Source organism: Protopterus annectens, chromosome 5.part0 (genome assembly GCF_019279795.1).
Source record: "Protopterus annectens isolate FY-2018-M chromosome 5.part0, PAN1.0, whole genome shotgun sequence".
NCBI classification, from domain to species: Eukaryota; Metazoa; Chordata; order Ceratodontiformes; family Protopteridae; genus Protopterus; species Protopterus annectens.
Window position 1 is genome coordinate 318,271,013 of NC_056735.1, and position 27,982 is coordinate 318,298,994.

Here is a 27,982-nt window from a genome sequence, read left to right on the forward strand (position 1 = left end):
CAGAGAGTCTCTTTTACTTCAGAAATTTGACAGACTGAAAGAATATACATTAACAGAGAGCCTTTCTTCCATTGTAGAATGTAGAGTTCTGAGTGTAGAAAAGTATGGACGAAAATCTAGTGTACTTTTATTTTCTGAAGATAAGACAATAAGGATCTGAGATTCTTTTTCCGCCTAAAACAGCAGTTCTTCTGGCATTCTGGTATTAAGTTTGACCATTGTTTCCTATTTGAATGATGAAGATTTCTGTGAAGTGTTTTGCTTGGATTGTTTATGATCACTTTGTTAGACTGTTTCAGTTAACTGGAATTTTAAAATTTGTTCTCTCTGTTTTTAGGAGCTGTTTTAGATGGTGTTCCTCATATTGATGGAGATCAGATTATAGTGGAAGTACAAGAAACTGTCTTTGTTTCTGACTCAGACTTGGCAATGCACAACTTTGTGCATGATGATTCAGACTCTGTAGTTATACAGGATGTTATTGAAGATGTTATCAGTGAAGATGTTCAATGTCATGATATCATGGAAGAAACAGATGTCTCTGAGACGGTTATTATTCCTGAAGAAGTCTTGGAATCTGATGTTACTACAGAAGTTTCCTTGGATAATTGTCCTGATGATGTTCTGTCTTCTGACATGACATCAGACACTATATCTATGCCAGAACATGTATTGTCAGAGCCTGTGCATGTGCCAGCAATTGAACATGTGCGGAGAATGGTTCATGCAGGTATCTCAGAGTCAGAAATTGAGTCGGAGACGTTACCAACCGAAGACATTCCTGAAGATGTATTGGTGGCAGACTGTGGTTCAGAGTCGGTAATAGATGAAAATGGCATTCCCGTTGAAGCCCAGGAAGACAAAGTGAATTGTGATGATTATCTCATGATTTCATGTAAGTGGTAAAGCAGTATACATGACATGATTAGGAATTCCTAAAGATTCAGAATGGCCATTAGTTTGTATTTTGTCTGTCCCTCGAAAAGAAGTAAAACCAGAAGTCTTAAATTATTTCCATTAGTGGTGTCATTATGCGCTTAATTGTTTATGCCTGCAGTGCAGCAACGGCATGAAGTTGACAGTTTTGTCACTTATTTTATGAAAGTTGAGGTGATTGAGGATGCAGTATTAAAAGCTTGTCCAGGACTGGAAGTTATTATTCAGAAGAATCCATACAAAGGGAAAAGTATATGCAAGTTTGTAGGATGCTTTACTGATTCCATATACTGTTAGTAGGAGAATGTTCACCAAGCAAAGCTTCTGTTTTTCCTTCTACGATATGGGATGTGTAATCCCCTTGTAGCCAGTATCACTGTCTGTCTATGTGAAAGGTCATTTGTAGTGCTGATGTTAGTCTCCCATTTGCTACTGTCTTACTGTTTCGGGAAGTGTTTGTCTCTGACCGTTCTGCAGTGCATACACGTATCCAGCTTGTCAGAGAGTTTTGACTGAAAACATTGCTGTCAAGAAGAAATTAATAGTAGCCATTCGTGACTGTTGCAAAGTTATACTTATTTGGGCCCTACCCTCTACAAAAGGGTAGCTTTTCAAAACTCTTATGCAGAAGCTTGATTGGAGCTGTATATAAAGCCTGAGCACCAAAAACCCCAAAGCTTTCTTGGTTCTTAAGTGTGCTCCTTTGGCTGGCTTTGTGGAACTGCTGGTCTGATAATGACCTTCAAGGCTGGGCAGATAAGCCAATGTGGGGAAAACTTTCTACTGAATAATTTTTCTGAGGAATTCTTTTTTCTGTCAAATTTATTATGTTTTGCTAGGAAAGTTATATGTTTTGGGCTGTTGGGGATATTTATTGTGTGAATGCTTGTGGGAATTCACTGTGTAAAAATCAGTTTTGACATTATTTCCTGCACAGTTATGTAGTGTTTATGCGTTGGTCCCAAAAGCAAAATATTCTTCCCTGTCAGTAATTTCCTTACTTCAGAATGACTTTTTGGCTGTTTAAAGTTGCCAACTCTTTCAAGCTCCACAGACTCCAAATCCAGCTCCAGACAAGTGGAGTACCTCAGAGTTCCGTCCTGGGACCGCTCTTGTTTGGCATCTACTTCTCTGAAGTACAGGCCAACACTAAGAGACTCTGGCTAACAAAGTTCGCAGATGACTGCAAACTGGGAGCCATTATTGAATCCCCAAATGATGTGGATATTCTACAAAAGGGCCTTACAGAAATAGATGCTTGGTGCCAGAGCCTGGGCTCAAGCTCAATGCCAAGAAATGTATAGTTATCCCATTTCGGAAAAAACATGTACCCATGATTTACCATATAGGTTGGCAGTACACTAAGCACTGAAAGTGTGATAAGAGACTTGGGGAACACAGATGGACAGTGGTCTCACCTTCGATAATCACATCGCCACAACAGTCAGGAAATCTTTCTATGTGGCACACCTCATCACTAAGGGCTTTTCATCCAGAAAAAAGGAGGTCATTGTCCCACTGTACTCATCCCTCATTAGACCCATTATAGAATACAACGCCCCGTTTGGTATGTACCTCTCAAGTCATCTGCAACAACTGGAAAGGCCGCAGAAGTACCTCACTAAAAGAATCACAGGCCTAAAGCAGATGCCCTACACTGACTGCCTTAAAAAAACTCCAGCTATACTCTGTCATATATCGTCTACTCAGAGGCGATCTCTGCTTAACATACGAGGCCATATCAAACCCAGAGCTGTTGGACACGCTACACTTAAAGAAATTCCAATCCCACAGAGCCACACGCTCCAGGGATCTAAACCTTGTCATCACAATAAACAAAACATGCTAGAGGGATAGGTTCCTGACCCAGAGACTCCCCAGACTCTGGAATAGAATGCCCATACATGTCAAGCAGAGTGCCTTTTTGGCCCTCTTCAAAAGGAACATTGACGATTGGATGGGAGAAAGGAAATTCACCCTGGGGATCACGTCAGTTGCCCTGCTAGACAGGGGTCCAGGGAAGTAAATAGTGTGGGAAGAAATAGCCAGGGAATTGTTATGGCTAGGCTTGTATAGGCCCTAGGGCTGATAGCCTAGTACCAACCTATGAACCACCCATTTTCAGTACTTCCTTCTCAGCTGAACCTTCTAGTCAGCACATTTTTTTCCTTTTCTTGTCTGCAAAAAAGAAGGTAGAGTCCTTTGGGTGGCATGCTGGCTCTGATGGATGCCTCAGCTGCTGATTGATGCTGTGGCCAGACTTGGTTCCACTGACTGCTTGTCTTTTTCCCCTTGGTCCCTGTAGAGTAGCACCTACAGCAACCAGGGATGCCATCCTATAGGCAAGGGTGAATCACTTTTCTTCAGTATTTTGGGGGTGGGGGGTGGGGAGTGAAGGTCTTTCACATAGCTGGGAAATGGAGCCTGAGCTTTGGATTAGTATGTCTGTTATGGTTCAGTCTTCCATGGAGATAGAAAATATAACAAAGATAAAAAAACGTTGTCTTCCCCATTTCTAATTTGTTGGACAGGAAACATTTGCTGTGATTTTCTGCAGAACTAATTTCTGCTTTTTCTCTCCTTACTACCTCTTTAGGGAGGAAAAGAAAAAGTTCCTTCACTTTCTCATTCTGCTCTTCAGACAGAAGAGCAGGGATTAGACAGAGAATGTCATGCTTCGAGATTTTCTTCTCAACATACGATTCTGGTTCTAAGTGAAGTGTTGCTTTAGATAGACCTCCAAAAGAATTCTCCTTTTCTGAAACTTTATCTAAAATGAAAGATTTTTCAGTGGGAACAGAATGAAATTCCTATTTCTCAACAAATGTATTTTGATTTGTTACAGTGGGATGTTCCCAAGTCTGTAGCTGTTCCTTCTGCTGTATCTGTTTTAGAGTATGTTTTTCTCATATCATGTAGATGTTCATCGTGCATACAGCTGCAGTCATAACAGATGGGGGTTCTCCTGCCGTCAGGCGGGTCCTCGGTCGGCCGAATTCCAAAGTCTAGGTCCGGCGTCAGTTGTCGTCGCTTTCTTTCCTGATGTCAGTGCGACAGGGGTATATAAGACACAGCCGACGCCATTTTCTCCAGTCTTTTTTGCCGCGCGGTGCCCGAAGCAGAAGCAGTTCGCAAGTGCCGGTCGGCCAGCTCCTGAAATTACGAAAATTTGGAAACCGAAGTCTTCTTTAAAGCTAAGTACCCCGTTGGGTAAACTTTTCTTGCCTCAGACCGATGTCAGACAAAGTTAACAATTATATTTCTTGTGGGAAGCAAATACCGCATAAGGATTTCCATTCCCTCTGTATACCTTGTTTAGGCCCAGACCACGACGTCTCGGGCTGTCGCTTTTGTGCTACTTTCAATAAATGCACTATTAAGCGTCGGGCGGAGTTCGCCCAGCACTTTTTTGGTAAAGCTTTTGATTATAAAATGTCGTCGGAGACTCCGACTACCGTTTTGTTAAAAAACGCAAGGACAAAGACCGACACGCGAGGTCCGCGGCCTCCACCGACACCACGCCAAAACCGGCTACACATGGTCCGGTTCTCAGCGAGGCGCCTACGCAGCCCCTGACTACTGACTACACTTCTGGCGGTGTCTTCTGTAACCGAGACCGCAGGTACCTCGGCCCATACCCTGACTACAGCTACCGAAGCCACTGTGAGTGTTGAGCCTCTTAATGTGGACAGGTCCACTTCCACCCATGGTGTCTTCAGACCCTCATCTTCCTTTTCCATTAAGGCCTTTACTAAATCCAAATCAGCCATGCATCCCAAGAGGCCTGTTGCACAGGGCCCATCTCCAGGCCCCATGCCTAAAAAGCAGATGCTCAAAATGGCTGAGGATTTAATTACTCTTATCAGGGGTTCCCAACCCCCTCCGGACAAGAGACCCAGAGTGGAGGAAGATTCTCCCTCTTCTGACCAGGGCTCCATTATTTCAGAACATTCTGATGAAGAGGAGCACTCGTACTCTTCCTTTGAAGATTCTGATGCAGAGCAGTCCATTCCTTCTGCATCTCCCCCTGAGGATTTTTCTTTCGGGGAAACCTTGTATACCTTGAGGGAACACTTCCATTGGGAAGGCCAAGATTTTTCAGATTCCAAGAAAAGACTTAGGGAATTTCTTTTGCTACCTCAGCACAGACCTCTGGCGATCCCTCCTGTCCTAGACATACTTGATGATGTTTACTCAGAGGCTTGTCTTAATCCGGATTCCCTGCCTCCTGCCCCAGTCAAGCCTGATAGGTACTACAGAGTTCCTAACTCACACCAATTTCTTTACAAAAGCCATAATGCTGACCCTGAAACCATTTCTCAAGGCCCCAAGGGAATGAAGGCCTCTACTGCCAAGAACCCATTACCTTCCGAAAGAGAGTCTAGATCCTTAGAAAGGTGGGGAAAAAAGGTATATACTTCGGCCACCCTAGCCATGAGGGCCTTAAATTGTCAGTTCCATATGCTTAAATATCAGCAGTTTCTGTTATCACAATTAAGGAATAAAATGTCACAACCTGAACAACCAGATTTGAAGGAGTTACAGGTTATGATGCATGGTGCAGAACAAGTGGGTAAACACACATTACAATGTGGCTATGATGCTCTAGAGGCCTCAAGTAGAGCTGCTGTTACAGGATCAGTCATTCGTAGACATGCCTGGCTTAGGGAACAAACCTTGCCTGATCATGTTAAAGCTAAACTTCTAGATGCTCCTTTACAAAAGGATGTATTATTTGGTACTAATGCTGAGGAGATACTACGGAAAATGGAAGAAAAAGCTAAATCTATGCAAACTGTCAAAGCCTTTCTACAGGTACAACCACCACGTTTTAGCAGAAATTGGCCTTCAAAAAACTGGTCCTTTCCAGCCACGGACAAGCCCCAAAGAGGTAGATACAGGCACAAGGGGCAGAGGACAATCTCAAGGATCATATAGAGGCAGACAATGGCAAACTCCAGCACCAAGAGGTGGCGAAGACAGTGCACAACAATGCAGGAAACAAACCCAATGACTTTCCCCTTTGCATGCCAAGCAAGTCTCAGCTGGCAGCACCCTTGCGAGGAAAACTGACATTATTTTCAAAAAATTGGCATATTATCACAACAGACAAATGGATCCTGGACATTATAAACAGAGGCTACAGATTTCATTTTCACACACTTCCAAAAATGAGAGGCATGCTGAACCTGCCACACAATCAAAGGGCAGAGGCTCAAATACAAATTTCAATGCTCATGGACATGAAAGCTATTCAAGAGGTACCTACTCACAAACAAGGTCAAGGTTTTTATTCCAGACTATTCCTGGTACCAAGGAAGGGAACCGATTGGAGACTCATTTTGGGCTTATCCATCCTAAACACCTTTCTACTCGTACCAAAATTCAAGATGCTCACCTTACAGCAGCTTCTTCCCATGCTGGGCAAGGAGTCTTTGGCTGGTAACATTGGACCTCAAGGAGGCATACCTGCATGTCCCAATCAGACAAAACTGCAGAAGATACCTCAGATTTCTTGCAGGTTCAATCCACTATCAATTCTCTGAATTGCCCTTTGGCTTATCTACTGCGCCCAGAGTATTCACGAAATGCCTGGCATCAGTAATTGCCTACTGCAGACTTCAAGGGATACAAATTTACCCTTATTTGGATGATTGCCTGATCCAAGCGGACAGCAAACACATACTTCTGGAACATCTGGCTTATGTAACACGGTTATTGAATTCTCTGGGATACACAGTCAACAAAGAGAAATCCAGGCTAACACCGTCTCAGAAAATAATTTTCCTGGGTGCCAACTTGGACACGAACACCCAGATGGCCTATCTTATACCAGAAAAACAGGGGCAACTAACTCAGTACTTCAAAATACTAGCAAATTGTACCAGGCTAACTGTAAGGAAAATCCTGCAGGCTCTGGGCTTCATGGCATCTTGCATTCTTCTAATCCCATGTGCAAAGTTGCATATGAGGAAACTTCAATGGTACCTAAAAAAAACTATGGTCTCAACACAGCCACAGTTTGGAAACAATAATACCACTAATCCCATGTTTGCAAAAGGAATTTCTATGGTGGGCCCAAGCATGCCAAACAAACACAGGTCTACCATTCTGCAAGCCTCAAGCAAATCAAGTAATCACAACAGAAGCTTCATACTACGCCTGGGGGGCACACATGACAGACAGGTGCATTCAGGGCAAATGGTCCCAAAAGGAAAAGCACCTTCACATCAATCAAAAGGAAATGCTAGCCGTGATAAATGCAATTACAGCTTTCAAGGACCTCCTGCATCCAGGGCAATTATTGATAAGAACAGACAACACCACAGTAATGTGGTACATAAACAAACAAGGAGGAACACATTCATACCCCCTGTGCAGGCTGGCCATGTCACTTTGGAACTTGGCTCTGGAATGGCAAATCGAACTTCAAGCACAGTACCTGCCAGGTTTGGAAAACACACTGGCAGACAATCTAAGCAGAAATATGACAGACCCGCACGAATGGAAGTTGCATCCTCAAGTGTTTACAAAGATAATCCAAGCGCGGGGAAGGCCAGACATAGATCTCTTTGCCTCCCACAGGAATCATCAATTGACAAAATTCTGCTCAAGGACATTCCATTCAAAGGCCTGGCGAGTGGCCGCCCTTTCTTTCAGTTGGGCAGCACGGACAGTTTACGCCTTCCCACCTTTGCCTCTTCTGCCCAAGGTGCTCTTAAAAGCAAGAGCAGACAGACCGAAGATAATACTGATGGCTCCAGACTGGCCAAGACAACACTGGTACCCACTCCTGAGGAGCCTAACACATTCTCCTCCCTGGACTCTACCTCTAATGCCTCTTCTACTGACTCAGCACAGCTACAAAACTCTTCACAGTCAGTTGAAAACACTCAATCTGGCTGCATGGAAAATTCCTTAACACCACAACAGACCCTACTCTCCAAGGAGGTGCAGGATGTCATTTTGGAGGCCAGAAGGCCATCTACTAGAAAGGCTTACTCCGCAAAATGGAAACGGTTTTGCACCTGGAATGAGAAAAAAGGCCAGGATCCTAGAAAACTGAATTTACCTCAGATATTACAGTATCTAGCTGAGCTGTTGAACAGTGGACATTAATTTTCCTCCATCAAAATCCATGCCTCAGCCATTTCTGCTGAATACAGCACTGATCCACCATTATTCTCCCACCCACTCTTAAGACAGTTCCTCAGAGGGGCTAAGAATATAAGACCTCCAAGGAAACAACCAATACCAGCCTGGTATCTTAATTACATTTTAGAAAAATTAACATTGCCTCCCTTTGAACCAGCTGCCTCAACAGATTTGCAATATTTGTCCTGAAAAACAGCTTTCCTTCTGGCCATTACCTCAGCTCGTAGGGTTTTGGAACTACAAGCCCTCATGGCTGTGCAGCCCTTTCTCATCTTCCATCAGGACAGGGTTTCCCTACGAACCAACCCGTCATTTATGCCTAAGGTAGTATCCAGGGTAGCTTTAAATCAGGTCATACACTTACCTACCTTTTACTTCAATCCTCAAAACAAAGGGGAAGGGCTGCTACATTCTTTAGACATCCATAGACAGCTACGTTACTATTTGGACAGAACAAAGCCTTTCAGGAAATCAGAACAACTCTTTGTGTCCTATGCTGTAGGAGCTCAAGGGAAGCCAATTTCCAAACAGACTATTTCAAAATGGATAGGCCACTGCATACGGTTTTGTTACTCCTTTCATGGTAAATCTGTACCTGCAGGCATCAGACCCCACTCCACAAGGGCCACAGCTACCTCTGCAGCCTTCCTCAGAGGAGTCCCTACCAAAGATATTTTGGAGGCAGCCACTTGGAGTTCTGTGTTTACCTTCACTAAACACTACCACCTTCCTTTATACTCCAAAACTAGAGCAGGCTTTGCCACTGCTGTGTTGCAGGGCATTCTGGCTCCTCCCAGTTCCATCTAGTGCCTACCACCCTGTGCGTAGCTTTGGGATTCTACCCATCTGTTATGACTGCAGCTGTATGCACGATGAACATAGTACAGTTTTGTACCTACCATAAATGTAGATGTTTGAGTGCTAATACAGCTGCAGTCCAGGTTTCCCTCCCTCCTTCCCCTCTGGGTAGCCCCTCTGGGTACAGACCTAGTGGCTAACTCCTCATCTCACAACTTGATTGGGTTGTCCTTCTATGGTGTATTTGCTTGCAACTACTGGTTTTTGATTATATTGCAATGCATGATTTTATATATATATATATATTTATATATATTTTGCCTTCCTTCTGGGGGCACCTGACATCTGGGGCAAGAAAGACTGAAGAAAATGGCGTCTGCTGTGTCTTATATACCCCTGTCGTACTGACGTCAGGAAAGAAAGCGACGACAACCGACGCTGGACCTAGACTTTGGAATTCGGCCGACCAAGGACCCGCCTGACGGCAGTAGAACCCCCAACTGTTATGACTGCAGCTGTATTAGCACTCGAACATCTACATTTATGGTAGGTACAAAACTGTACTTTTACCTGACAGCCAGCCTCCTGCCCATATGAAGTCAGGTTTTAGACTCGTAAATACTGCTCTTCTAACTCTAAACAGACTGCAGTTATTTTCTTACCCCAAACTGCCTCTGATAGACAAGTTGCTATGCTAATTCCATTTCCTCTGACAAGGTTGGTAGGCTTTTGACAAATTTGAAACAAAAATAACATTCAGAATCCCAAACTGACAGGTCATGAGTTAAAGTTTTTACTTCAGTCATTTGAGAACTTGAAAAAGTTAACTGCTAATCTTCTCACTTCTGAGAATAATTCTTTGAATGTCTCTCTTATCTGCTTCTAATGTAGTTAAACATAGCTTAAAATGTTCTTAATGACACTGCTGATGGTGTCTGCAGAGCTGCTGCAACTACTGGTTCAGTCATGAGAAGATTTGCTTGGCTATGATTTTGGAGAATTGTCCTGGATATGTTAAACCAATGATGTTAAGTTGTCAATCTCGCCTTCATTCTTGCTTGATGGGTTCGGAGCCGATCCTCGGCTCCGACTCGGCACTTTGCTAAGCTCGAGAGTCACTTTTACCAGCTCGAGGCATCCCCATATCCCATGATGCAAGGCGGTAAGTACCCAGATCTCGTTTGCCGCTTCGCTGATGAGGTCCTCCTTTTACCAGCTCCTGGTAAGTGATATTACTGTTTTTGCCCCTTTTTCACCTTCAAACTTTATATTTAACAATTTTAGTTTAGATTAAGTCCCTTTCTGACTAGAATATCCCTCACTCCTTAATTTTTTTAGTCAGGCCTTCTCCCCCCCCCCCCCCCCTTGTTAGGGTGTGTGTGTGTATGTGAGAGGTTAGTTATTTCATTATTTTTGGGATAACTGTTTCTTGGGACTGTGTTGTGTGTGTGTTTTTGCAACCATGTCCAAGGAAAGGGTCTCAGGCTTTAAGAAGTGTGACTCGTGCTGTCAGAAGATGTCTCTGACAGACGGTCACACTTCTTGCTTATACTGCCTGGGACCTCTCCACCTGCAGGACTCCTGTGTGATTTGTCATTCCTTTAGCCAGAGAGTCCTGCAGGAGAGGAGAAACAAATTGATTTTGAGGGGCCTACTTAAACCAGAGGGCTCTCCGGCTAAGTCGGCTCCGAGTAAGACTTCCAAGTCTTCCAAGGCCCAGGCTTCTGTGTCCAAGCCTGCGGCCTCGGTTCCGACTCTTTCAGAGTCGAGATCGGCTCGGTTGGAGCCGATCCTGGTTTGCACAAACCTTCGGCACCGATGGCTATCGGTGCCGATACTGGTTCGGTCACATCGGTGTCGGCTCCGATTGGTTCCGACCACCATGTGGCTCAGGCCGTGTCGGCCCGACCGCTCCGACACCCTTACCTTTATGTCTGTATCGGCTCCGGCCTGAGCCGATGCATCGAGACCTTCTGTCTGTGCCGAAAAGTTGTCAGCTCCGACGGCATCCATGGTTTCGTCGGCTCCGATGGTTCCTTCGAGGAAGAGGTCCAGGTCCCCTTCCTTGGAACCGATACTCTCGGCTCCGGCCTCTCCTCTCCTCTCGGAACGGAGCCATCGGAGCCGATCATCTAGGTCATCCAGGCTTTCTGACCATGATTTAGAGAGGGTGGTCAGTAGATTATTAAAATCACAGGCACTGGCCCAGATGCTACATAGTCCGTCTCAACAGACGACTATTAGTCCACACCCCCTTGCAGTTCCTCCTTCCACTCTACCTCAGAGTTTGGAGCTGGAGTCTTCGGGAATAGTTTCTGCTATGGCTGAGGGACAGATACCCCCCCTTCTGCTCCCTCAGCCTCTACTCTTATCTCCTCTTTGAGACCTTCCTTAGAGGGATTCGGTGGTCGGGCTTCCCTGGTCTCCTCCGAGGGGGTGAGTGGCATCGGACCCTTGTCCGACCCTACTCTTCCCCTTGGAGCCTCGGCCTTGGTGAGCTCGGCTCCGACATCTGCCTCGGAGCCTTCCCTTTCAGTGGGCCCTGGAGTTCCTGTTTCTTCGGAACGGGTTCTCTCGGACCTCCCTGGGAGGGGAGCCTTCGAGGTGATGAAGAGTGTGCTGGCCACTGGACTCAGCCAGCAGTCTGTTCCCTTAGCTCCTCCCTCTACGGTGCCTGTCGATATCTCTGCCATCTCTCTTGCTCCCGGACCCAGAGATCCTCCGCCTCAGGTTTCCCCACTGGGAAGAACCCCCTCTTCCGAGGATTCTCCTGATCAGTCAGGGGATCCTCCGCGCAAGAGGACTTGTAAGAGGAAACACGTAGACTCCCCCGAGTCTATCACTTCAGATACTGACTTAGATGAGTCTGAGGGATCCCCAAGATCCCCCTCTGAGGATGTCTCCTTTTCAGACATCCTAGAACTCCTTAAACAGAGGGGAAACTGGCCCTCCAATAATCCCTCTGAGGATGAGTCGGTATACCTGGAGGCGTTTGGATCTCGGCCCTCCACCTCCTGGGTGTCTCCGCCTTTCGATCCCCTTATGCAGGTTATTGCTCGAAAGGCTTGGGCTGCTCCTGACTCTGTAGAGCCAGTTCCTAGGAGGCCGTCTAAATTTATTACTGCCCCTTCGGACAAGCAATTCCTTACGAAAGGTGTCCATGCTGATGCCATGGTAGTGGCGGCTGCCACCAAGAAGGAACTTGCCGATCCTTCCGCACCTGTCCATCCCCCTAATAAAGACTCTACGGCCATCGATAGGTATGGTAAGCAGATGTTCTCTTCAGCGACCTTTGCTATGCGCCGCTGAACTACTTATGTCACTTCACCAGACTCCAAAGGGACATCCTTAAGGAGCTAGGTGAAGTAGTACAGGATCCCACAGCTGCAGGGGCTCAAGAAAAAATTGCTTCGCAGCTAGGAACCCTTAATTCTATTGCTAACTCCTCCATGCGACTGATATCATATGCAGCAGATGGAGCGAGTAGGGCCGCAGGTACAGGTGTGGCTCTTAGACGCCAAGCCTGGATGCGGCTCTGTAATTTTGCAGATCCCTTTAAGGCGTCCTTCACAAACTCTCCCTTTGATAGGTCAGCTTTGTTTGGCCCTCAAGTGCAGGCAACATTGACCAGGTGTGAGCAGGACGGCAAGACTCTTTCTGCCGTAGGGGTCCGTTTTTCCACCCCTTCTAGACCTTACCCTAAAGGACAGAAAGGTGGCAAAATGTGGTTCCGCAAATCCCAAGGAGTCACGCCGGATACACGTGGTCAGTTTACCCCTTGAGGCAGAGGGGGTAACAATAACAGACGCCGCTCTAGAGGCAGAGGGGGTCCACAAAACCAGGGAAGCAGAGAGCCTCTCTGACAAGCCCTTTCAGCATCCCTGAGATGTTGCCCGACTGTCCATCCTTGGAGGCAGTCGGGGGAAGACTATCGCTGTACCCAGAAGCCTGGCTTTCCCTCACTCAAGACAGATGGGTACAGTCGATCATATTCGAGGGTTACAAAATTCCTTTCGAGGAAACTCCATTCTCTCACTCAAATTCCCTTCCAGATGTACCACCCGGTCTAAGGGAAATTGCAGAGTTAGAAGTATTAAAACTTCTACAAAAAAGAGCCATTCAGCCAGTTACAACAGACCATTCAGAGCCCGGAATCTACTCAAGGGTCTTTTTGGTCCCCAAAAAGACGGGAGACTGGAGACCAATATTGGATCTCAGCAGACTCAACAAGTCTGTGAGAAAGACAAGATTCCGAATGGTCACACTTCAGTCAATTCTGCCCTTCTTACAGAAGGACAACTGGATGTGCTCAATAGATCTTCAGGATGCGTACTATCACATAAAAATTCACAGACGCTCCAGAAGGTTTCTCCGCTGGCTGGGGTCCAGTCATTTCCAATTCAGAGCCCTGCCCTTTGGTCTCACTACAGCCCCCAGAGTGTTCACCAAATGTATGGCAGTGGTCACGGCTCACCTGAGACGTCAAGGATTCCAGGTGTTTCCGTATGTCGATGACTGGCTCCTTTCCGCCACCACCAGGCATCAGCTTCTTCAAGCCAGGGATTACACAATAAATCTTTGCACTCAATTGGGCATCTCGATCAACTACGGAAAATCCTCCTTATTGCCCTGCCAGTCTATTACTTTCATAGGCGCAAACTTAAACACTGTTCGGATGTCAGCTACCCTCACAGACCAAAGAATCTCAGATCTACAAAGTCACGTGAGAATCATCCTAGCCAGCAAGAAAGTACAAGCCAGAATGGTTCTAAAGGTGTTGGGCCTCATGGCTGCGGCCCTTACCCTTCTTCCCCTGGCCCGCTTCTATATGCGCCTTCTTCAGTGGATGTTGTTCACTCAGTGGTCTTACCAACAACTTCCGATGCGTCACCAAATACTGGTGACACAGATTTGCAAGAATCATCTTTCTTGGTGGATTACTTCTCCCCAGATTCACCAAGGCAGACCCTTTGTACCCCCAGCCCCGGTAGCCACTGTCACTACGGACGCCTCCCTGATCGGGTGGGGGGGGGGGCATTATCAGGGCAGGATGGTTCATGGGATGTGGCAACCGTTCGAATACCACCTGCACATAAATGTCCTAGAGATGAGAGCAGTGCTTTTAATGTTGCAAGCCCTCAACGACTTTCTTCCCTTGGGGACAATTGCAGTCCACACAGACAACATGTCTGTAGTATGGCATATCAACAAACAGGGCGGAACCAAGTCCTACCCCTTGTGTCGAGAAGTGCTCAGACTTTGGCAATGGGCGATCTCCTCTAATCGGTTTCTGGTAGCAACGCATATCCCTGGGAAAACCAATATTTTAGCGGACAGATTGAGCAGAGCTATTCTCATGCCTCACGAGTGGTCTCTCAAACAATCTATAGTGGAGGAGATTTTTCTAGAATGGGGCCGCCCATGTTGCGATCTTTTTGCTACTCCCCAAAACAGCAAATGCCCAGACTTCTTCTCTCTCTTCCCACTGCCAGGCCATCCCCCCAGAGACGCTCTGACCCAGGATTGGCCCCAGGGACTTCTTTATGCCTTTCCTCCCTTTCCGCTGATTCCACAAGTAATCCAGAAAGCCACCGTTTTGAGAGCCAAAATGATTCTCATTGCTCCTTATTGGCCTCGACAAATTTGGTTTCCGTTCCTCCATCGTCACCTTTTGGTGCAGCCGTGGCATCTGGACCCAGTGCCAGACCTTCTGATTCACCAATCGGGTCAGCTGCACCGGTCTATCCCTTCTCTCAACCTCACAGCATGGTTGCTCCACTTCCTTCCTTAGCCAGGCTTCCTATGATCTCTAATCCTGTTAGAGACATCATAGTAGCTTCCATAAAATCCTCCACTAGGAGGATTTATACTAGCAAATGGAAACGCTTTTCTTGTTGGGCAAAAGCTAAAAATATTGATCCCTTTACTGCTCCAGTACAAGCAGTCTTGGATTTCTTAGCGGAAATCTTTCACGCGGGCTCCTCTTCTTCCACGGTCAAAGTTCAGTTGGCTGCTATCTCGAACTTTCATGTCGGGTTCGCAGATCACAACATTATGTCCCACAGGCTTTGTAGAGCCTTCTTAAAAGGAATTTTTCTCCTGAAACCTCCAATCAGGAATCCTCCTCCTCAATGGGACCTAAATTTAGTGCTGACAATCTTGATTCTTCCTCCCTTCGAGCCAGCTGTTTCATGTTCCCTGAAATTTCTTTCATGGAAAACTTTATTCCTGGTTGCTATTACATCGGCTAGGAGGGTGTCTGAACTTCATGCTCTATCTGTTCGCCCCCCCTATTTAGTCTTCCACAAAGACAGAGTATCATTGAGAAGTAATCCGACCGTTTTGTCTAAGGTCACCTCAAAGACTAATTTGAATCAGGCTATTGATCTTCCTGTATTTTTCCCAAACTACTCAAACAGATCGGAACAAAAATTACATTATCTTGATGTTCACCGCCAACTCAGATATTATTTGGACAGAACAAAACAATTCAGGAAATCCGATCAGCTCTTTGTTTGTTATGCTGATAACAAGAAAGGCCTTCCTGTCTCAAAAGTGACCTTGTCTAGATTTCTTTCTTCTGTCATCTCTGAAATTTATCAGCTCAGGGGAAAACAGCTGTGCTCGAAACCTAAAGCGCATTCAACCAGAAGCTTAGCCACTTCCACAGCCTTTCAAGCTAGACTTCCATTAGACACTATTTGTGCAGCAGCCACTTGGGCCACTCCTCATACCTTTGTTTCCCATTACAAATTGGATTTGGCCTCCAGGGACAGAGCCAGTTTTGGCTCTACAGTTCTCAAGAGTCTGTTCCATTGAGCCACCCAGGATAGAGGTGCTAGGACGGTCCCATCAAGCAAGAATGAAGGCGAGATTGACAACTTAACATTGAGAAGTTCTGTACCTACCATAACGTTCCATGTTAGTTGTCTTCTCTCGCCTTCTTTCTTGCGACCCTCCCTCCTTCCCCCTGGCCTGGACAGACCTTTCTCTCTACAAGGAAGTATGCTTCTGAAGACCATACAGTGCTGGTCCTCCTACCATCCTTCAGGCTTTTTTCTCTCCTTCTTTCTTCCTTTTTGGAAGTTTTTTATGCTAGGTGTTATTGCCTATAGTCTTCAAACGAGATCTGGGTACTTACCGCCTTGCATCATGGGATATGGGGCTGCCTCGAGCTGGTAAAAGTGACTCTCGAGCTTAGCAAAGTGCCGAGTCGGAGCCGAGGATCGGCTCCGAACCCATCAAGCAAGAAAGAAGGCGAGAGAAGACAACTAACATGGAACGTTATGGTAGGTACATAACTTCTCATTTTAAATTCTCTCTTGGACAAGGTAATTCTCTTTGGACTTCTGTAGCTGAGATACTTAAAGGGTTTGAGGAGAGAGGAGAAAGTTGGTTAAAGAGATGATCCAAATTTCCCAACTTTCATTTTTTTAAGGGAAATAAAAAAATTCTTTACAGCTCAGCTCCCTCTTTCAAAAAAACATTTTGAGCAGCAAAGTGCCATTGAACAGTGTTTTAAAAATCTGTGGAGTCTCTTAAAAGAAAGTGAAAGCTTGTCACAACTGTACTCTCAAGTCCAAGAGTAGCTCTTCCTTTTCCGCCAAGGGCACTGCAGCAGCTGCAGAGGACTTGTCTAACCCTTTGTCTAAGGTGGCTGTAGGGATTGCACCAAAAAAGATGAGTGGTATGAGGAATGATACATTGCCGCAGTCACCCTCTGCAGGTGAAGCAATTTACTGGCTTGTTGTGGTGACAGAGGCTGTGTAGTAATTTTCTTCTTTGTGTGGCTGGAATAAGAAAGATCTGGGGAGCCAGTAGGTTGTTCTATAGTTAAGCAGAAAAGGATGCCGGATTCCAGAGGAAGCCTAGCAACAAGTCAGTTAAACAGATAAGTGACTTAAAATGCACTAAAAAGAACTTTAAGCACTTACTCAGCTCTCAGTAGTAAAATAGTAAAACATGTCTTCCTATTCCTATGTTGCAGTATTCTTACTGTGGGATTTTCCACGTCGGGCGACCCAAACGTCTGCTCCTATACAAAAACTTATGTCTGATTGCTATTGGTGCGTGTGACGTCACACGCAGGGCCATAAACCAGGGGCTTTAAATGTGACATCTGCATGCACAGTCCTCAGAACTTTTCTGCTGCAGTCGAACGTCAGATCGATCTCATCGCTCCACTACTGTCAAGATGTCTAAAGCTAAGTACCCGATTGGGGAGTTCTTAATTTTATTATTGCTCGAGCTTGGTTTGCTGTTTTGTTCTTAGCCGATGTCCGCTGAGAAGGGTAAATGCTGATGCGGACGTCAAATTCCACATACGGATGCATTTGACTGTTGTGTATTTTGTTTAGACTGGGAGTACGACCATATGTCCTGTGCCATTTGCCAATCCTTTGTCCCAAAAATGCTTAGAAGCTGTCTGTCCGTTCTTAATCTATACCTGGAAAACCAGAGACTTAAAAAGTTAGTGCTTAGGATGGATCCTGAGTCAGCTGCCCAGGTGGATCCACCATGAAAAAAGGCCAAACTTTCACGGCCTACCACCGCTGCCCCTGTGTTGTGGGATACCCCATCAGCTGCTGATTTAGGGGTTGAGGGACGCTTGCTAGAGCCATCTGCTTCGTCAGCCCCCCATGAGGAAGCCACTTCTAAAGTACCGTCCAGCACGTCAGCGGAGGTTACTCAGCCGTCTTTTTCTGTCGAAGCCGAGGGGGAGCCAGGCTCCACTGGATTGTTTGGGATGCAAGAATCCGAATCCTCTCCATTAGCTCAGGCTCCTGTAACTAGACCTTCTTCTAAAGATACCCCTTTGAAAAGATAGCAAAAAAAATCAAACATATGTCTTCCTGTTCGGAAGGAATTCAAGGACTGGCAGTCATTTACTCAGTCCTTGATGCAGGCCTTCATGGCCCTTAGGCCCTCAGCCTCCTCACTCTCTACTACCCCAGTGCTTAGTCCTAGGCCTGATTTACCTACCTCTGTTCTCCCTCCCACTCCTCAGGACAAAGAAGAGGATGTTTTCTCTTCACCGTCAGATGAGTCTATTACTTGCTCATTTCAAATAGCCTCTCCTCTGGAGTACTATTCCCCAGATGAGGAATCCAAAGAAAGGGACTCTCCTGCAGAAGGTATCACTTTTGAAGAGACCATTGCTAAAATGAAAAAAATATTTCAAATGGGATACTTCCCAAATGACAAACTCAAAAAAGATGCTTTGAGTTGGTGCAGGTTGAATCTCCCTTTCCATCTGCCCCCCCCCCCCTAGTTATTCCTGCATACCTAGATGCATTTGCTTCTATATCTAAAAATCCGAACTCTCAACCACCTGCTCCTGAGAGACCAGTTTGTTTCTATAAGGTGTCTGATGACTACAAATTTCTGGCGAACCCCCCCTTGCCAGACCCTGCAGTCATAGCTGTGGCCCCTGACAAGCAGATGTCCTTCATGGGTGCATCTGCAGTCATAACAAATGGGTTGTCCTGTTGTCAGGCAGCCCTTCGGTCGGCCGGATTCCAAAGTCTGGGTCCGGCTTCGGCTGATGTCGCACTTCACCCGACGTCATCTCTGCTGGTCTTCGGGTATAAAGGCATCAGCCGACGCCATTTTCCTCCGTCTTTCTTGCCGCGTGGCGCCCGAAGCAGAAGCTGTTCGCAAGTGCCGGTCGGTCAGATCCAGAGATTACTACTATCGAATACTACTTCGAAGACTTCTAAAAAGCTAAGTACCCCGTTGGGGACTCTTTCTTGCCTCAGCCGATGTCAGAAAAAGTCAATAACTGTTTAACTCGTGGGAAACAAATACCTCATAAAGATTTCCACTCTTACTGTCTGCCTTGTTTAGGCCCAGACCACGACGTAGCAGCCTGTTCGACCTGTGCTTCCTTCAACCGACGAACGCTTAGGTGTCGGTCGGAGTTTGCTGAACAGTTTTTCGGCTCAGATTTTGCGTATATTATGCCGTCGGATCCTCCGACTACCCAAATTGTTAAAAAACGCAAAGAAAAAGACCGACACTCGCGGTCCGCGGTTTCGCCGAAACCACGGTTAAGCAAGCCGCGAGTGTCTCGGTTTCGGCCGAAACCGAGAAAACCGGTCAATCTTCAGCCGAATCCATGACTACTACTGAGGCTCCTGCTACCTTAGTTGAATCGGCCTCAGAAATTTTGCCTACAATTGTGGTTCCTAGTGATTTATCAGACACCATCCCTTTGGATGTCTCTACCCCAGCACATGGTGCTGCTAGGCCTCCTGCAGCCATGTCTATTAAGGCCTTTGCCAGGGCTAAAGCAGCCAAATCTGTTAAATCAGTGCCTGTTAAGCCCCCCTCACACAGGCCCACTTCAAGTTCACAAATGCTTACTCTGGCAGAGGATTTAATATCCTTAATTAGGGGATCCCAATCTCACCCAGACAGGGCCTCTCAGCCCCAGAAAAGAGACCTAGAGCAGAGCCCCCCGAGCCAGTGTCCTCTGATGATTCTGCGGATGACTCAGACATTACAGACCAGCCAGAGGCTCCTTTTTCTACTTATGATGATTCCGATGCTGAAGAATCCATTCCAGCTGCCTCTCCACCAGAGGAATTTTCCTTTGGGGAAACCTTACATGCCATGAGAGAACAATTCCAATGGCAGGGACAAGATTTCTCAGATTCAAGAAAAAGGCTTAGGACTTTTCTGCACTTACCACAACATAGGCCCTTAGCCATACCTCCTGTACTGCCTGTTGTGGATGATGCATTTAATGATGTTTGCACTGCTCCTGATTCTTTACCTCCAGCCCCTGCCAAACCAGAATGATTTTACAGGGTGCCAGACACTCATCACCACCTATACAAGGCCCCACTTGCAGATCCTGAAACTATATCCCAGGGGCCTAAGGCAGTAGCCTCGACCTCAGCAAAAAACCCTATTCCTTCTGAAAGGGAATCCAGGTCCTTAGAGAGATGGGGGAAAAAAGTTTACACCTCTGCTACTCTCTCTCAGCTAGAGCTTTTAACTGTCAGTTTCCTATGATCCAATACCAAGAGTTTATGCTTGATCAGTTAACTAAAAAACTGTCCTCTCATGAATCCTTAGATAAGAAATATGTATTGGAAATGGTGAAGAACATCCAACAGGTTAGTAACCATTCCTTAAAATGTGGCTATGATGCACTGGAGGCTTCATTTAGATCAGCCATGACTGGCACAGTGATAAGAAGGCATGCATGGTTGAAAGAACAGGTCTTACCGGATCATGTTAAAGCAAAGCTGTTAGATGCTCCTATGGATAAGGCCAGTCTATTTGGTATACCTGCCCAGCAAGTAATGAAGAAAATGGAAGAAAAGGCAAAATCTGTACAAACAGTTAAAGATTTCTTACAGGTTCAGCCCCCAAGGTTGAGCAGGAACTGGCCTGCCAAAAATTGGTCCTTTCCAGACTCCACAAAATCCCAAAGGGGCAGGAATAGACGCTCTAGAGGCAGAAATCAATCCAGAGGAGGTGCCTACAGAGGACGACAGTGGCAAGGCAATAACCGAGGCACAGACACAACCACTGCCACTGCAACAGGACAATCACAGTGACTTGGCTCTGACACCGCCTACCAGGGAGCAAATAGCAGCACCTTTAGGCGGAAAGTTAGCCTTATTTTTGAAAAATTGGCACTATATCACAAAAGACAAGTGGATTTTGCAAACCATAGACCAAGGCTACGGTTCCACTTCCACACCTTACCAGTAAAAAGAGGAATGCCAAACCTACCTCCAAATCAAAAAACAGAAGCTCTACAGCAGATAGCGAAATTAGCAAAGATGAGAGCTGTGGAAAGAGTACCAATAACAGAACAGGGCAAAGGATTCTACTCCAGACTCTTCCTAGTACCAAGAAAAGAGAAAAGTTGGAGACCTATTCTCGACCTGTCCGTATTAAACACATACATCATTGTCCCAAAATTCAAAATGCTGACCCTACAGCAACTCCTTCCCATGCTGGGCAAGGAGTGTTGGCTGGTAACTCTAGATCTCAAGGAGGCATACCTGCACGTCCCCATTCGACCAAATTGCAGAAGATGCCTCAGATTTCTTGCAGGATCAGAGCATTATCAATTCTCAGCATTGCCCTTTGGCTTATCTACTGCCCAGAGTATTCACAAAATGCCTGGCATCAGTAATCGCCACTGCAGACTACAGGAATCCAAATTTATCCTTACCTGGACGACTGCCTGTTACAAGCGGACAACAAAAGCAAGCTGACAACAGATTTACAAAGGGTCATTTACTTGCTACAAGCCCTGGGATACACAGTCAATTTACAAAAGTCAAGGCTGATACCATCCCAAACAAGAACATTCTTGGGCTGAATTGGACACAGTAAAACAAATGGCATTCCTAACTGCAGAAAAACAAAAGAACTCCTCTTTACTTCTTGGCATTAACAAAGCAGAACAAACTAACAGCAAGAAAAGTTCTGCAGGCCTTGGGCTTCATGGCATCATGCATAATCTTGGTCCCACATGCCAGACTGCATATGAGAAAGCTACAGTGGTACCTAAAGAATTTATGGTCTCAACACAGGCACAGCTTAGAAACAGAAATCCCACTAATCCCATGCCTAAAACAGGAATTCCTATGGTGGGCTCAAGCATGCCAGTCAAACCCAGGCTTACCCTTCCACAACTTTCGAGCAAGCCAAACCATCACAACGGACGCCTCAGACCTAGGATGGGGGGCGCACATGCTGGACAAATGCATACAAGGATTGTGGACTCAAGACCAACTGCACCTGCACATAAACCAAAAAGAAATGCTGGCAGTAAAACTGGCAATCCAAAAATTCAGACCATTCCTCAAAGAAGGCCATTTGATGATAAGGACAGACAACACCACAGTCATGTGGTACATCAACAAACAGGGAGGCACTCATTCATACCTCCTATGCAGAATGACTTTGGACCTTTGGAATCTGGCTCTGAGCTACAACATCCAGTTGCAGGCAATATTTGTGCCGGGAAAAGAGAACACCCTAGCAGACATGTTAAGCAGAACCACCTCGGATGCTCACGAATGGATGCTACACCCGGACATCTTCAAGGCCATCACAAAGAAATGGGGAATGCCACAAATAGATCTATTCGCATCCCCACTCAATCACCAGCTCAAAAAATTCTGCACAAGGACATTCCACCCACTTGCATGGAAGGTGGACTCTCTATCCTTCAGCTGGAAAGGCCTGACAGCATATGCATTTCCACCTCTTCCCTTGATGCACAAGGTACTACTGAAAATCAAAGAGGAACGTCCAAGGATAATCCTGATAGCTCGAATTGGCCAAGACAACACTGGTACCCATTGCTGAGGAGCATGTCTCGGGAGAATGTGGTCAATACCCTGATGCCTTTGATGTTAACTCAGAACAACTACAACATCATGCATCCAAACCTAAAAACCTTGCAACTGACTGCCTGGAACATCACATAGCAGCAACTAACCCAGACCTTTCCCAAAGGGTTAAAGACATTATCCTTGAAGCCCGCAGACCTTCAACAAGAAGGAACTATGCAGGAAAATGGAAAAGGTTTGTCATTTGGAGTACTGAAAGAGGAAAAGATGTGTCGAACATAGATATTGCTAACATTCTGGAGTACTTGGCAGAGCTTCTGCATACAGGCCTGTCCTATTCCTCCATCAAGATACATGCATCAGCTATTTCAGCAGAATACAGCTTGATCCACCTGTCTTTTCGCATCCTCTACTCAGGCAGTCCCTCAGAGGGATCAAGAATGTAAAACCTCCTAGGAAACCACCATTACCAGCATGGGACTTGAACTTTGTGCTAGAAAAGTTGACACTCCCTCCGTTTGAACCAGCAGCAACAGCAGATCTGCAACACCTGTCATGGAAAACTGCTTTCCTACTGGCAATTACTTCAGCAAGGAGGGTTTCGGAACTACAGGCCTTAATGGCAGTGCAACCCTTCCTAATCTTCCATCAAGATAGGGTGTCCATGAGAACTAATCCTACATTTATGCCTAAGGTGGTATCCAGAGTGTCTTTAAACCAGGCAATCCACCTTCCTACCTTCTTTCCCAATCCACAGAACAGGGGGGAAAGACTGCTGCGTACCTTGGATGTACATAGGCAGTTACGCTACTACCTGGACAGAACCAAAAGTAACAGAAAAACTGACCAGCTTTTAGTAGCCTTTGCAACAGGAAGGGAAGGAAAAGCAATTTCCAAACAGACCATCTCCAAATGGATAGGAAATTGCATAAGATTCTGTTACTCCTACCATGGAAAACCAATTCCACAGAACATAAGACCTCATTCTACAAGGGCTACAGCCACTACCACAGCTTTCTTACTAGGAGTGGCAACCAAGGACATTATTGAGGCGGCTACTTGGACCTCCGTGCATACATTTGCCAAGCATTATAATTTACCTCTATACTCTAGATCCCGAGCAGGGTTTGCCACTGCTGTACTGCAAGGGATCCTAACTACACCATAATTTTTCTCCCTCCACCCCTAGTTTGGCTATGGTATTCTACCCATTTGTTATGACTGCAGATGCATCCATGAAGGACAATAGTACAGTTTTGTACCTACCATAAATGTAGATGTCCGAACAGGATAGCATCTGCAGTCAGGATTACCCACCCTCCTTCCCCTCTGTGGTACTCCTAGGGTATTTACCCTCCTAATAGCTAGCTGGGGGGGAGTCTCTTATGGTGTATTTGTTTGTATATATGTACATACATGCTTATTTTTGTGTTTGCCTTCTACTTTTTTGGAAACATTGGCATTTATCCAAAATTTAGCCTTCCAAGAGGGCAACTGGCATCTGGGGCAAGAAACACTGAGGAAAATGGTGTCGGCTGATGCCTTTATACCCGAAGACCAGCAGAGATGACGTCGGGTGAAGTGCGACATCAGCCGAAGCCGGACCCAGACTTTGGAATCCGGCCGACCGAAGGGCTGCCTGACGACAGGACAACCCATTTGTTATGACTGCAGATGCTATCCAGTTCGGACATCTACATTTATGGTAGGTACAAAACTGTACTTTATGACTGATTCCATTCTTGTCTCTTCTGCCTACTGACAAGGATAGCAAGAACATGTACAGGCTGGGTAAGAAGGTTAATACCTCCTCCACCCTAGCCTTCAGAGTCATTAATTACAAAACCCGTATGATTGTTTGCCCTGGACTTGGTATCCCAATCATCTACACATCTATCCTCCCTGCCTGACTCTCTCATTAAGACACAAGCCGCATCAAAGCTGAACTTGATATCCCAAGTAGCCAGACACTCCATTAGATGCAGTTAGGATGCAGCATAGGCCTCTGCGAGATCTGCATCTGTGCTTGCAGATGGTCATGGCTCCGACTACAACCATTGCCTGGAGATTTTAAATCTAAAATTCTGGCTGTGATACTAAGGAACAACCTCCTTTTGGCAAACAGTCTGCTGAACTGTTTAAGAATCTTCAGGAGAAGAGCAAGGAGTTACAAGATATTAAGCACCTCCTAGTGTTTCCTTTTCCAAAATACTACAGAATTTTTCTAGCAAAGACTACCTATGTCCGCAGAACCCCTTCCACTGCTACTCCTTCAAACAGCCATAGGAAAGGTAACAGGAAGCAAACCTCTTCCAGGTTTGCTCCTTCTCAGTCTACCCAAAGACAGCCCTTTCAGGACAGAAGTGGATCCAACAATGCATGGCTGCCTTGTCCATCTCCCCCTCTCAGCCCGTCACCCACACTGCCTATCCCTCTGGAGAACTATCACGTCAGACCGCTGGGTCTTGGCAACAGTAGAAAGGGGATATTTTCTGTCTTGGAAAGAAAAGCCCACACCACTGGGCATTCCTTTTCCCCCAGAAAAAAACAACTGCATCTTATCCCTTACATTATACAGGATGTACTGGCTCATGAAACAATAGAACCTGTCTCCTCAGGATAAGAAGGAAACTGTTTCTACTCAAGTCTATTCCTGGTATTGAAAATAGATGGACCATGGAGACCAGTCCTGGACTTCTTTTCTAAACCTCTTCCTAAACGTCCCTTCTTTCAGAATGCTATCCCTTCAGACCCTCTTTCCACGTATTCATGGCCACTCTAGACCTAAATGAGGCCTACCTCCATATCCCTATACAGCCCACCCACAGAAAGTACTTGCATTTTGCCGCGCCCTGTTCTCACTTTCAATTTACTGCATTGCCCTTTGGTTTGTCCACTGCACCCAGGGTCTTCATCAAATGCCTAGCACCCACCATAGCCTACTGCAGGACCAAGGGCATTCAAATTTATCCCTAACTAGATGACATACTCATTCTGGCAGAGAAAGAAAGCACCCTAAAAAGCCATCTGCAGTTTTCCAGGTCTCTACTACAAGGGCTGGGATTTACCCTCAATCTCCCCAAATCTTCCCTTGCACCAGAGCAGGACAAAACCTTCCTGGGATGCACGATCCAAACAGACCTGATGAAGGCATTCCTCCCTCCTGACAAGGTGCTTTCTCTAACGGACCACTTCCAGGATCTTCTCCGTTCCCACCAACTGTCTGCAAAACAATTCATGTGACGTCTGGGTCTTATGGCAGCCAGTATTTTCATGCTTTCCACTAGCCAGGGTTTACATGAGGAAGCTACAGTGATATGTAAAGAATGTATAATCCCAACACAGTCACCCTCTAGACTTCTAGATCCCCTTCCTACCCTGCCTCAAGTCAGAACTACAGTGGTAGGTTTAACAGGTTCAAATGAACCGAGGCCTTCCTCTCCTACCACCTACACCAATTCAACATGTGCACACAGATGCCTCAGATCTGGGGTGAGGGGATACGATGAAGGGTCTCAAGGTGCAAGAACGCTGGCAGGCACACCTCCTGAAAAAACACATTAACGTAAGGGAGATGACTGCAGTTCATCTAGCCCAAAAAGCCTTCCTTCCCCTTCTGCAGCCAGGTCCCCTTCAAATCCTCTCAGACAACACCACGGTCATGTGGTACATCAACAAATGGGGGGGAGGGCACCAAGTCTTATCTCCTCTGCAGGTTAGCAATGCTAGATTTGGGACCTAGCCTCACAAAACAGATTATCTCTGCAGGCAGTCTACATTTCATCACAGGACAACCACCAAGTGGATGCTCTCACCAGATCATTCTCTGTGCATCACTAGTAGGTGTTGAACAGAGACGTTTTTCTAGATATTGTCCACCAGTGGGGCACACCTCAAATAGACTTATTTGCCTCCTCTCAGAACAGTCAACTGTGGAAATTCTGTACAAAGAGCCAATCCCCTCTAGCCTGGAGAGTGGATGCGTTCACCATCTCATGGAAGGGACGATTTCTGTATGCCTTTCCTCCCTTTCCTGTCATTCAAAAAGTCCTGAAAATCAGGAAGAGCATTCCAGTTATCTTGCTGGCGAGTCCCTATTGGCCAAGGTAGCATTGGTTCCCCCTTCTACTATCTCTCGCCAAGGGCAGGTGGACCTACTCACACAGCAGAAGGGAACTCTCATCCAGCCTCATTTGTAGATCCTGTGTCTAGCAACTCTGGTTGACCTTTTTTAATACCTTTCAGAAACTGCTACCCTGAGGACGTGTTTTCCTTCTGGAGGGAGGCCAGGAAACCTAACACAAGGAGATCCTACATTCTAAAATGGGAAAGATTCTCCAAATGGCATCTCCAAAGGCTTAGGGATCCTTTTTTAGTGGATGTACCTCTTCTCCTAGCATATGTATTGTGACCTTATCAATACAGGCCTTACATACTCGTTGGTGAAAGTGCACCTGTCTGCTATCTCTGCCTGCTTACCCTTAGACCCTCCTTTACTCTCCAGGCTAGATGTTAAATTGTTCCTGAAGGGAGTACTGCACATCAGACTGCCGAGGAAGTCTATCCCACCGCCTTGGGACCTAAACTTTATCCTGGAAAAACTCACACTGGCCCCTTTGAACCAGCTAGTTCTGCATCACTACAAATGTGCACATGGAAATCAATCCTGCTGGTAGCTCTCACTTCAGCCAGAAGGGTATCAGAGTTACAGGCTCTCATGGCTTGCCCCCCCTACAACTATCTTCCACAAAGATAGGGTGACCATCTGCACTAACCCTTCTTTTGTGCCCAAAGTAGTCAACGAGCTGTCATTAAACCAGTCTATTCCCTCCTCTACCAATGACAGCAAGAGAATTCTCCATTCCCTGGATGTTCACAGGCAATTACTTGGACAAAACTAAGTCCATTAGAAAATCTAACCATCTCTTTGTATCCTTTCACTCCAGGGCCCTGGGCAAGGGAGTCTCCAAACAAAAATATCTCCTGTTGCATCAGAAAAACGATTTGCTTTTGCTACTCCTACCATGTTAAGGATTTACTTCGGGGGGTAAGAGCGCACTGTGCCAGGGCTGTAGCATCCCCCAAGGCCTTCTTCAGGGGCCTAGACACAGCCTCCATCCTGGAGGCAGCTACCTGGCCCACTGTACACACGTTTACCAGGGTACTACAAGTTAGATCTTATCTCCAGAGCCAGAGCAGGTTTTGCTAAGGCAATCCTGCAGGGATTTCTGGAATTGGCTACCTCTACATCTGCCTCCACCCTTCACCCTTCCTAAGCTGTGGCACTTTCCCACAGTAAGAATACTGCAACATAGGAATAGAAGGACATAGAATAGCTGTGAAGATGTCCTTCTCTTCCATGTTGCAGTATTCCTTCCCTCCCACCATCCCCCTGCATTCCTTTCCTGTCTATGGGGTGCTATGGGGCACTCTAGGGCACCTCCTAGACTAGGGTCTCACTGGGCAGTCTATGGCATTTCACTGGTCTGGAGGACATCATTTGACTCTACCTAGTCCCCTGTCCGACTGGGCAGTTAGTTCTGAGGTCTGTGTATGCAGACGTCACATTTAAGGCCCCTGGTTTATGGCCCTGCATGTGACGTCCCACTCACCATCAGCAACCAGGCTTAAACTTTTGTATAGGAGACAACGTTCGGGTCACTTGAGGAGGAGAGTACTACAGTAAGAATACTGCAACATGGAAGAGAAGGGCATCTATGGTTATGGCAAGGTTTTACACAACTATTCTTCCTACCTTAGCAAAAGTA

At 46.1% G+C, this 27,982-nt stretch overlaps 1 protein-coding gene across 1 annotated transcript in view; it reads left to right on the forward strand.

The window, feature by feature from the left end:
• ZFX (zinc finger protein X-linked) overlaps positions 1-27,982 on the forward strand; it is a 789,138-nt gene that overhangs the window by 120,709 nt on the left and 640,447 nt on the right. The window contains exon 3 of the mRNA XM_044071832.1: positions 338-895. Coding sequence (XP_043927767.1) covers positions 338-895 — 558 coding nt within the window. The remainder of the gene's footprint in view (positions 1-337; positions 896-27,982) is intronic.